This window comes from Hylaeus volcanicus, chromosome 6 (genome assembly GCF_026283585.1).
Source record: "Hylaeus volcanicus isolate JK05 chromosome 6, UHH_iyHylVolc1.0_haploid, whole genome shotgun sequence".
NCBI lineage: Eukaryota > Metazoa > Arthropoda > Insecta > Hymenoptera > Colletidae > Hylaeus > Hylaeus volcanicus.
In genome coordinates, this window is record NC_071981.1 from 852,446 (window position 1) to 865,009 (window position 12,564).

The following is a 12,564-nucleotide window of genomic DNA, read 5'->3' on the forward strand; positions in this document are numbered from 1 at the left end:
CTAATTACGAATCTGATATCAGAATTTCAAAATTCAAAATGTCGGATTCAATATGGTCGACTTGTATGCCATGTATGTATAACTCTAAACTATAGCAGCGTATGGTGAAATAAGTATCAGCTTGTTTGAGACTAGAAAATTGGCATCCTTGATTTCCGAAGTAATTTCGCTGCTTCAGCAGCAGCGGGGACACGTATCCAATATTCAATATTACAAATTCTACCCGAGTCGAATATCGTCGGAATTCAGACGTAACGCGTAAATCGTCTCTCTCCGCTCGCTGTTGGCCGCCGCACTCTTTCCATTTTCACGGCGACGTTATCGGCGCATAATAAAACCGGAAGAGAGATGATAAAAGATCGCAACACGCATCCGCGTTTATTGTCGCGGGCTAACGCCGCGCTTAAAACCGAAAGTACACGGGCCACTTAGAAGCGTGCTTTCGCGCGAGCTTGTGAGCGATGAAAACGCGCGGCTCTGCTTCCACGCACACGTACGCGAACCCCTTTGATATTAGAATAAACGTCGTTCCGCGAGAGCATGGTGAAAAAGACCATCGAGGAGCAGGAACCTCCTCTTTTTCGCCGAATGGCGTCCATCAGACTCCAGAAAGAGTATTTTATGTGTCGAGGTTTCCGATATGATAGCTTTCTTTAAGAACAAAAATTCCGCATAAGTTCGCGCGGTATTTTTCAAAATAATATTGGACAAAATTCGTGGTTAGAGTACGAAAATAAAATTCATTTTTAGTACTTGAGAATCATGGCTATGTTTGTGTGTAAACAGTATTAAATTGTTTGATGAGCATTAAGAATGTAAATTTGAATATCAATAATCATGAGAATTCAAATCGTATATGGTAATCGAGGAAACCCGTGATTCCCATGAATCAATATTAATCGAGAACGCTAACTAACATAATTTTTGGATTTAACCTGACAATTTAGACTAGCTTTATTTCGAAAAATATTACACAAGATTTCTAACGCCTTTTTGTTACTCTTTTTCACGTGAATGATAAATCGGGACTAAATTTCACTTAGGTGGGATAATGAAGTCTCGAACTCGTCACGAGTCGTTCTTGGTTCTCGATCATACTAGTTTGTTCATTAATGTTATGGTGTATTAACTGTACAAATCTAATTGTCTTGTACGAGTCACACACTTTGAATATAGTTTGTTAATGAATATAATATATTATATTATTACAGAATCTGAAAGTAATACTAGGAATTGAAACGTCATCATATAAAACTTATAGTGGAGACTCTAAATTTCTCATTTCATAATTTATAAACTCCCTTGTCAAATCGAATCATGTATACAAAATCATTCTGTACGCGTTCTACATTTCAATGCACAAAATCTTCAATTCAGTCATAACATAGAAATACAAAAATCATACATATTTACATTACCGAAAAGTTACAGGAACTGTCTAACCAAAAATGACCCAACAAAATGACCCAAAAATGACCCAAATTAATAACAACGGAAAGTACACGTTTCATTGCAAAATTCTGTTCGAAGATTGTTTCCTGGAACTACATCTGTTTATAAAACCGTGGAACGACTTTCACCTGACTCGTCAACTTTGCACGAAGCACACGCAACGCGTCTAACTTCGCGCAGCCTCTTGTGGTCCCGCGCGACTTGGCTTAACAAGCCCATTAATTAATAATACCTTCCAGGGATAATTTGCGAGCGGCTGGCTCTCGCATCAGCGCCGTTATTGTTCTCGGAAGCGACCCTTCCGGCCGGTTTCGCGACACGTTTTAAAAAATTGATCTCACCCCCGATGTCCCGTGACGGAGCCACCATCGGCTCTTACTGCCACGTTGTAATTTTACGGTTGACAGTCTGCAATAAATATAGGGCAAACATAAACCGCCGTAAAGAACCGTCTCCCAAGGGTAAATCGAATTTCACTCGTACAGTTTAGTTCGTAGTTTCGACGTCGGTGCCTGGCAGCGATCATTTATTCAACTCAATTTCGCGTATGCTTTCCGTATGAGTGACAAATGCCTCTATTTATAGAGAAATGAACGAGAAATTCCGCTAACGGTTGTTCCCCCTTTCGGAACTTTAAATCCTTCCCGGCAATTTTTGCCGTTCGAACCCCGGGACTTGCCGAGAGCGTATTTTTCCAAAATACCCCTACAAATCTTCCACGCTCGAACGTTCTATCCGGTAACAAGCTGTATTACAAGCGCGCTCGTAATATGCGGGCAATGATGCGTGTCTGACCCATTTTCCAACAGAAATAATATTTTCGAGTCGTACCGAAAGGAGGGACAAACAGGGCAATTAACCCCTTGATCGCGGGACGATTTTCGCTGGAAAATCTAAGAGGTGTGAATTTAAAAAAATAACACCTTATAGGGGATGATGAGACGGAACTTTTTTGTATTTACAGTTTGTTCATGCGACGTTTAGTTTCAAAGATAAAAATTCAAAATTTGGAAGACCTCCTTTTTCCTACATTCGATGACATTTGCAATGGTAAAAATGAAATCATCACTAGTTGACAATTACTTATTTTGTAAATTTGAAAAAAATATTACCTTATAGAGGATGTCAAAACGAAACTTTTTTGTATTTGCAGTTTATTCATGCGACGTTCAGTTTCAAAGATAAAAATTCCTAATTTGGAAGACCTTTTTTCCCTGAATTCGATTACATTAGTAATGGTGAAAACGAAATCATCGGTAGTTGACAATTACTTATTTTGTAAATTTGAAAAAAATATCACCTTATAGAGGATGATTAAATCAAACTTTTTTGTATTTACAATTTATTCATGCGAGGTTTAGTTTCAAAGATAAAAATTCAAATCCTAGAACACCTTTTCCTGAAATTCAATTTTCGCAACGAACTAACTTTTCTAACATTTCAATCTTTATTTTCGGAACTAAATAATTAAAAATGTTAAAAATAATTGTCGTCGCAACCCCGTAGAAGTCTCGGCTCGCAATGGGTCGAGAAACAAACAAGTTCCTTTCGTTCCAACCTGCTGGCAATGAAATTAGTTCACGAGACACGCGAGCGTATCAACAGACACGTTCCACGAAACGTTTCAATCGATGAAACCGCCCGCAGCAGGGAGAGTTTCCTTAATAGAACGAAACCAAGTCGGCGTGGCCTTTGACAAACCGAAGCAACAACAGAGATCGTTAACAAGGGGACAAAATTACGCAGCTGATCGCCTCGGAAAGGGGCGCAAGTGCATCCCAGTTACTCATAAATTAATCCGTTAGACTTCGCTCGGATCCTCGTGGATTCATTACGGGTCAGAGTCCCCGGCACGGTCGCTGAAATGCGACACAGTTCGCCCAGAAGATCAACTCGGACGAATTCGGATTAAAACGGGTCCAAGTAGATAATTACATCGCCTTGTTAATTAATTCTTTGGACCGACGGCGGAGGCTTGCGCGACTCGGTGTTGGCAGACACGGAAACGAAGACGTTCCAAAGTCGTCTATGTCGACTCAGGGTAACGACTTGTCACGTTGGAATTATTATTATTATTTAGGATGGCGCCAGGGAATGGTACGCTTCGTGATATTAAATTACACGCGTGGCGAACGTTTTTGGCGAGAATGCAACTGAACACGTGACGAGCGTAGATTTAATTATTGGTGGGAAATATAGGAAAAACAATTATGAGAAAAACAAGGTACTGAGAAATGAAAATGGCCGTAATTTAATTTATCTTTATTCGACGAGTAAGTAAATTTTTATGCTTGGCTCACTCGAACAAATCATCGGGGACGATGGATCAAAAACCGGCGCTCCGCGTTATTATCGTTCAATTTTCCACGACAGATGTTTAGTTTCAATTAACTCTGCAATATTTGTCGCAAATTAAACTCAAACATCCCCCGAACGTTCCATGATTTAATATTTTGTATTAAAATATCCTGCTGCCGCGTTTCTCTCTCGACTAGAAAAAGGAATCCATATTAACCCTTTCGCAATCGTGGACTAGATATTTGTACGGAAATTCGGGCAAGTGTGTTGCAATATTTATTATAAATAATATTAGGCTCAATTTCAATGTTTGATATTTCGATTGCTATACAAAAATCGGAATATAACGAAGTATGTGTTATTTTGGACCGTGACAAGTAGAATTATAGAATTATTATAGTACTTTCTTGAAACTTCGAATTTAGGAGTCAAGATCTTGGCCTAATGACTAGGTGATCGACGCCCCGATTTTAATTAACTCGGAAGACTTTGCGTTCACTTTCTCGCGTCTAATCGCCGCGGGAAAAAATAAAACGAAAAGCAATTACTTAACACCCTACTTGCTCCACTTTCCCGGTAAAACCTGCGAAACCGTACGAACTTTTCTTAACGTCGGGGCGAAGCAATATGGCAGCGGGGCTTACTGCTCGACTTCTTTGATCCGATAGAGCTCCTCTTTTTGGTCAATTCACCAGTATGACACCTTAAGCCGATTTCCAGCGAAATAAATATCAGATCTCCTGGGGAGTGTCTTTGGAAAAGCGAAGGCAATCTTGGAGGTTAAACCAATAAATAAACCACGTCGAATCACAAGAGATCTCTTTCTAATTCTTAAACCATTCGCTGCCAACTACGAGATGTCTCTAGTTTAACTTAATTAATTGCAATTTCTCAAGAAATAAGTTTAGAGCCTTTTGAGTCACGAGGATGATGCATTTTCTTTCTGGAACAACAAATTTAATATATCTTTTCATTATCAAAATAATAACCTGAATGGGTCATGTCCCATTAGTCAATGTATTACTGTCAAATGATTTGAAAGTTCAGGTGTTGGTATCGTTAAGAATTGTCCATTGTCTTGTTGAACATTCCTTTGGATTTTATCTAATAAACTTGGTTATTAAATTTTATATTGATTCTGTTACAAATTTTGTTTTATTAACAATTGTTTTTTTACAATGAATATTATGGAGCTTCAGGTGACAACACAGGTACTTCAGACATTTTATTCCTTTGAATTTTATCTAAATAACCTGATTATTAAAATTTATAATAATTCTACTTCAAACATTGTATATTAAAAATTATTTTGCAAAGAATATTATGCAGCTTCAGATTGACAACGCAGATTCGTTCTTTTCATTCACTTTCATTCACTTTTCATTATCAAAATAATAACCTAGATTACACATCTGCATTAAATATTGGCGCCCAAGGTAAAACGCTCTAAAGTGAACATTAATATGAAAATTTCATCAATAAAATATAATGCTTTACTGCAGGAAATGCAATAATTATTCAAATTAAAATGGAAACGATTGCTCAGACAATTTCAATATTACAATACTTTAACAGAAATCGATTAGTAAATTTATTAAATATAATATCAATAATAATTACCAACGTTAAAATAATAATTATAATTATAAAAATTATAGCAAAGTTATAAGATGAATGTAAATTACCAGTAAAAGGTGAGTTTGGATTGTAAACATAACAGTGAATTGCCAAATATCTATGATTATACCCAGAAAGGTTATTAACCTCGAAATTCTCCTTCAACCCCATCGATCCTCGATTTCTATTCTTCAGAACCTCTCTTCGGCTCCTGGTAGCAGGGTTCTATCGCGTGGAGATATCGCGATGCGCAGCGGTAACTGCGAGCGTAACGTCGGCGCGTTATTAAGAGATAAAAATGCAGTTAAAAACTATTACCACGGGAACACCGACGCCCCGTGCCTCCCAGAAGAACTCCTACGGTGGTAGCTGCAGGATTCCCGGAGGCTATATCCCCGCAGCTTTCGCCGGCGAGCGCATCCTTAAGTAAATGAGGTCTTATCGCGCGGCCCTTTCACAGCCAACGGGGTTGGGCGGCCCGGTTGCAAAAACGTCAACGCTCCAACACACGTATCGCAGCTCCCTGTTCTTATCCCGCGAGTCTTGGCGCTTATCTGCCATCGTTCCACGGGAACAAACTACTCCGCCGTCGTAAATAAACCCTGACCGCGCCGCGGAGTGAAAAGCTTCGCCGAGTGTACGGAACGATCGAGTGCAAAGTGTTCAACGCGAGTGTTCGACGCGATGAACCAACGAGAAGGGAGTTAAGGGAGTAAAGTTCCCCTTAGTCTCGTGAGCGTGGAACGTTCGAAAGTTCAGGAGTCGTTGCGAAGTCACCGTGATACGTGTGAACAGGTCACGGGAAGGAAGGAAGGAAGTAAGGAAGGAAGGAAGGAAACCCGCTCGAGGAGGTGTTATTAAAGTTCCTCTCCTACTGCTGGCGCCTTCCTGATTCGAGGTGTAACGTTGGCGTTTACGTGGCCGGTGCGAAAACTATGAGGCACGATGATGGGGCCAAGAATCGGTGGCCTATCGAGCGGGAAAATGCTGGACTTCTGCCAGGATACGCGTCATGGTTGGACGGTGTTGCTGCTGGTTTACTTGGGCGTCTGCGCGTCCCTGCCTGTCACCATTTCCTCCGGTTGGTATACTCGATTCTAACCTTTTACTCTGTTTGGTCTCGTTTGATCGCTGTCTATCGCGGTGACCGTTTTAGGAGAGGGTTTGTGATGTTTGAAGAATATCTATTCGAGCAAAGAACTCGATCTTACCATTAGTATTATTAATAAAGTGGCTCCATGTTTTTTTTACAATTTATTTTTATAAAGCCAGGATTTCACAATGTAAGAAGAGTAATGTCACAAGTGTAAATAAGTTTTTACTTCCTCTCGTATTTATTTTTTGGTGGTGCTAGAAGTGAAATGCACCTGACTTTGGACACTAAAACGGTCGTCGTTAGGGTTCAATTTATTTCATTGATTAACTGCTTGATAAATACATTATGCTTTTTCTTTATTTTTAATAAACTGTAGACTTAGAAGTTCGAATTGTAGAAGTTTAGCGATATTGGAAACATTATAATAAGTATATTGTAAGAGATACTTTTAATTAATAACCCTTTTGATAAATTCTTTGTCAGGATTTGTTACTATATAAAGGGATAACATATAAAGGGAGCTTCATAAGTCAAATTCAACAATACTCTTAATACTTAATTCACATAAATCACGTGTGACTTAATTTCATGTAAAAGTAGAATATGTATTTGTATGTCTTTATCATGGAAGGTACCTATTGGAATAAACAAAGACATTTGTTAATTCCCAAAAACACCCAAAAAATACACACACATTATACATTGTACACACAAATGCACATACATCAAGTATACCATGAAATATAGAGTTCACATTATTTTGGTTCACTATAATGATTATTATGGCAGGTTTAGTACAAATAGTTACAACCTTCTCATTTCAAACCAATCACTCAACGCATTTTCCGTTTTTCCAAGACACTTCGAAAAAATCTACAAACGTCTAATAAAAAATATTCCCAACATTCTGGCCACGTTTCCCCCATTGATTTTTGATATCTCTCAAAAATCCCAGAATGTGATACACAGCATTCATTAGCTACGTCTGGGTTCGTCAGAGTTTCGGCGTTCCGTCGACCGCGAGCGTTTCGTTTTTCCCGCGTTTTCCCCAATGAAATTGAAGAAGAAACATCCGTTGTCTCTGTGTTTAATATCGTTTTTTTTTTCGTGTAAAAATGATTATTCGCATAGGTACATTGAATATAAACGTCAGCGAGACGAGAATAAATCCAGCGAGTCGTGATATCGCGTTCTTTCGTCGACGACGAAGCGATTCCGCGGCGCGGAAACCGTGGAAAAGTTTTCGTGCATTTGTTTCCCCCGGATGTGAACTCTAACGGTTCCGGCTGAGAAATGAACCGCCATAAATTACGTCACGCTCATCAAGCGGCGGTCTCAATTTTGCCGAACTTTTTCCACAAATCGTCGCCAACGTCTGCGTCTTAGAAGAATGCTTTTAAAACTCCCCTCTTTCGCGACGTTGGGTGTCAATTTTAGAACAGCGAAAATGTTTTCTTTTCTTACGAAGCAGAGGCTGCTTGCGTAACAGTAACAAAGGACCAAGGAAATATTTGTTGTTATCGATCGGTTATTGATTCCTTGGGTTCACCATCTGCATGCAGCGCTAAACTTCCGGTCCGCATTCGTTTGAGATTATGCCCCTGTATAGATTAAACAGTAGAAAGAATAACATCTGTTTAAAAGCACAAGGTTCTGAACGTATAATAAAATGTGTTATAGTTATCATTTTCACGTGCTGCACTAATATTCTTGATGTTAAACAAAAATCGAGATGGTTCCGTTCGATGAACCCGACCGAAAACAACATACACAGTTCGCGTGTAAACGGTGATTCCACAATTTAATAAATAACGTGTTATTTTCGCTGACAATAGTCACCGAGTCACTCTGTCTATTTCCGTTGGATCGATTTTGTTACCGAGCCAACAATCCAACGTTCCAGACATTGAAACACTCGTGTGTCGTCAATTAACTGTGTTTCGCGTTCCAATCTGACGCTCGATAATTAATGTAAAGAATTTTAATCAACATCGTTCCCCGTTACGAGTACGATTGAACGTGGATGCGCGTTAACGAGCCGCGAGCTTCGCTATTTACTGGAAAACTTGTGTTCCCGCTGTTCAGTCTGTCGCCGAATCGAGAGACTGGAACAAGCGGTGTGTCCATTTTCGATACTCGGAACAATACGTGGCTTTCTTTCTTTTAAAAATAGATCGGAAAAATGTGGAAGCGAACGAAAAACAAATGAAGCTTTGCCAGGAGATTAACACTGTTCAGACCAGGGACGTCAATATGGCGTCGTTTTGAAGCGTTATTAGAAAGCGAAAGACTAAATACGTTCAAGTGTTGTAATTTCAAGTGTAATATACATTTTTAGTGAATTCTAAATGCATTATTCACACAAGTTCACAATTTATTAACTGTATCTATATTTGTTATTTTACCAATAAATTATTACTACTAATTTACGAAATTTTCTTTGTTCGGAGTTTCCTTTATTTTTTTTTTTTTATGAAAGGTATAACAAATATAGATCGTGTTTCTGCATAATCGAGCAAAATTTGAAGCTCCGTAATGGAAGTTACGAGTCCTATTAACAATTTCGTCGTAATTGTCTGGGACGACTAGGCGAAGTATTTGCGAAACAAAATTACATTTCTGCTGCTATATTCCATTACACTAACGTCACTCCGGTCCCTGGCACTCCAACGTGGATTCTCACCATTGTAACTCCGACGCTTTGTTACAATTTTGACGATTTAGTCGTGCGGTCGACCGTAAAAGTGAATTTTTGCTTAAAAAGCTCGCGTGTCGCTTTATTCCTTGAGAAATTGTCCTGCCTCTAACAGCTCTGTTGTTCGTCGAGGCTTTGTATTGTTCCAACATTAATTGCAATACTGCTGTTGTTCATTTAGTCGACTATTAGAATGATTATTACTTCAAATATCTATTTACCAATATTGTGTCTATTGTGTATATATTTGTCTCCATTAATAAATTAAAAATTTCAATACGAATCCAATGTGAATGTCAGTAAAATAGTTTTGTTGTTATTGAGCCACATTAAACAAATCTTAGAAGGTATGTTAAACACTAAATAATTTAAATATGTGTCTCCAACGTCCCTAGTCTTTAGGAGTTTAAATTAGGAGAATTAGGAGAATTAAATTATAATTTACGAAAATATTGTGATAATTGTGTATATAATTTTCTGGAATAACAAGTCAAGAATTTCAGTATGAATGCAATGTAAATGTCAGTAAGATTCTTTTGTTGTTATTAAGCCACATTAAATAAATCTTAGAAGGTATATTAACCACTAAATAATTTAAATATGTGTCTTCCTCGCCTCTAGTCTCCAGAAGTAATTAAATCACAATTTACCAAATTAATACAGAAAATATCCCTACACACAATAAATTCCACTACCCTAACTGATTGCATATGGAACCACCCCGTCATAGGCACTACCCCCAATTCGGCACAATTATCGAAGGTCGAGTTACTTCAAAGACCACGACCCTTCCAATTTCTCCCCGTTTTATTCCGTAAAACGAGTCGAGGAGGTATCGTATGTCACGGTTGACACGCTCCAGGGACGAATTTATTTTCGAAATAAGACTGCCTGTCCGTCTTCGTTTCCATGTTTCTCTCTTTTTTTCTTTTCGTGGAAACACTCGCTTTATGACACGCACGTGCTGCCATAAAAGTCCGCACACGCTCGCGCTGGCTCACACCGACAACCATGTACGGTTTCAGCAATTCCAAATGCGCCAGGCTGCATAAGTACTTCCGTTAAATCTGTGTCAGATGGAACACGGACGACAATTTTTTTCGTCGTCGCTGTACCCTTCACGGCTCGTACATCTCGAGCAACCTAATCTGAATTCGTTTTTTTTGTATCGCGTCGTGGCACAATTAAAAGATACGATCGAATTAAATCGTTCGCACGTGTCCCGTAATCGCGACGGGGGCGAGAGTTTAATTAACTCGGAGCACGAGCTGACCAGAAACTACCCTTATTTCCACTTCTTCTCTTCCTGGTGATCTTCGCGAGCTAAATGTTTTATTATCGTTTAAATATTCTACAGATACTGTCTAAAGATTAAGATTAAAAAGCTGTTGAGAAGCTGTGACTCTGGGAAAATAACAATTTTAGAGTGGAGATTATAATTTATATTTTTTTAATTGTTAAGTGTCAAATGAGTGGCGCCATTGTTCCAAGACTGAGCAGCTTCTAAAAGAGAAGTTTATTTTTGCAACTTTGAGAGAACTTACATATTTCTTCCAGCCCTTTCTACATCTCTTCATTCCTGTTTTATTAAAAACACAAATTCTCAGAGTTTCCTCCGAAAATCCTCTTAGATTCCCGTCGATGTCATTGAAAAAATGCAGTGCAGAAATATTTTCAAAATCGATTTCCAACACTTTTCGCTATAGACTCCGCCGTGCATTTTATGGTTAGCACCCTCCGTGGCTCCTCCATTCCGTAAAAATCGTTCGAACGGTATGTAGCGCAGATTTTAATACCAAGCCGAGCTGCAGATATGCTTCAAATTTAACCACAAACAATTGAATCGTTGTACCGCGATGCAATAACAAACACACCGACAGGACTGCGTTTTTTAATCTCGATTCCTACCGATTTTATCAGAAATCTGTATAGCCGAAAAATATTTGCGAATTTAATTCCCAATAGCTTCCGTTATGTACTTGTTTGCTGTGAAAACATGGGTTAGCAGAAGAGCATACACGGATGCACGATAAAAAAAAATATATAAAGGCGGACACGATTTCATTTTGTTTATAGAAACGCAATTTTTCTAACGTTAGCCGCGCATCGGAGCGTGCGTGAAATGAGCACGGTGTTTGAATTAGAGAGACGACGTCGTTCAACAGTTTTTGTGTATTATTAAAGATACAACCGTGGGCCCACGAGTCGTTTCTATGCCCAACGTTTGCTCCAGAAGAAATAAATAAAAGACGCGGACGTCGTGTACGTGCCAGGGAGGAGGAACGATCTGCTATTTCGTATGTAGGTGAAGCGTGGAGGAATAGCTTTATGCGTCGATAACTGTTTTAAAGTGCGCCTCGTAAATAAGAAATATCCTACGTGTGACACATTATTCGGAAGACATCTCTGTACTACATTTCTTCTCCATTCGGTGAAGTGATTTGTGTACTAATGGGAAGAGTTGCCTCGGTCAATTGGAGGTGTTTATGTTGATCACAATTAAATACACAGGTGAAGAACAGAAACGTAAATTAAAATGGATTTTGCTTCCTAAATGTTGTAAGGGGTACTTTATTGATTTCTTTTTTTTTATATATTTATGGATCTGTGTATATTCTTATATGTTTTTGCATATTTACTCTTGTAGTCCTAGTCCTTTTTATATAAACTCAAAAATTAAAGTAAGGATCTAAAAAATATTGGAAAATTTATCTTGAATGTTCTTAAATCTTCCTAGAAATTCAGTTGCAAGGGATGGTCCTATTTCTTTTTATATAAAGACACAATTGATATCACAATTTTTTAGATCTTGGTTGATAGTCTAAGGAGAGCATTAAAATCATCAAAAATTAAAAGGTTCTAAAAAATATTGGAAAATCTATCTTGAATATTCTTGAACCTTTCTAGAAATATTTCTATGAGGATAAATGTCTAACTAGTATTATTTAAAATAAGGGTGGTTTTTGATATTTCTCTGTTCATAAATATGTGGAGATCTATCAACTTCAATGAATAATTAACATACACCGTAAACTATTATTATAAAATGTGTACTATAATCTAGTACTGCAAACTAAATACAGGAACATAAATGATGTTTATTAATATATTCGTAACATTTTTTAGATACTTATTCTAATTAAAGAAGAGTCCTCATAATTATAAACGGGATTTTAAAATTAAAATCACTATTATAATAATGGAATACTTCCATTTTCCACCATCGCTAATTAACCAAACCTCGAAGACTTCTCTAAACACTGAAAACTGTCTCCGTTTTAAAAACCGACTTATAGTTCTTTTCATGCCGAGGGTGATTCAAATAAAAGGAACAGCGATTCAGTTTCCCTTAGACCGGCTAGACTGTCCGTGAAGTTTCGTGCGTATGCAGATTACGATAGCACAA

General features: G+C 38.1%; 2 protein-coding genes across 4 annotated transcripts in view; one reads left to right on the forward strand and one right to left on the reverse strand.

The window, feature by feature from the left end:
- LOC128877866 (zwei Ig domain protein zig-8-like) overlaps positions 1 to 12,564 on the reverse strand; it is a 458,647-nt gene that overhangs the window by 33,362 nt on the left and 412,721 nt on the right. The gene's annotated exons all lie outside the window — the stretch shown is intronic.
- The window catches only part of LOC128877868 (hemicentin-1-like), a 170,826-nt gene that overhangs the window by 5,457 nt on the left and 152,805 nt on the right, over positions 1 to 12,564 (forward strand). For both annotated transcript variants that reach the window (XM_054125482.1, XM_054125483.1), the window contains exon 2: positions 5,563 to 6,448. In XM_054125482.1, coding sequence (XP_053981457.1) covers positions 6,313 to 6,448 — 136 coding nt within the window. In that variant the 5' untranslated portion in view covers positions 5,563 to 6,312. The remainder of the gene's footprint in view (positions 1 to 5,562; positions 6,449 to 12,564) is intronic.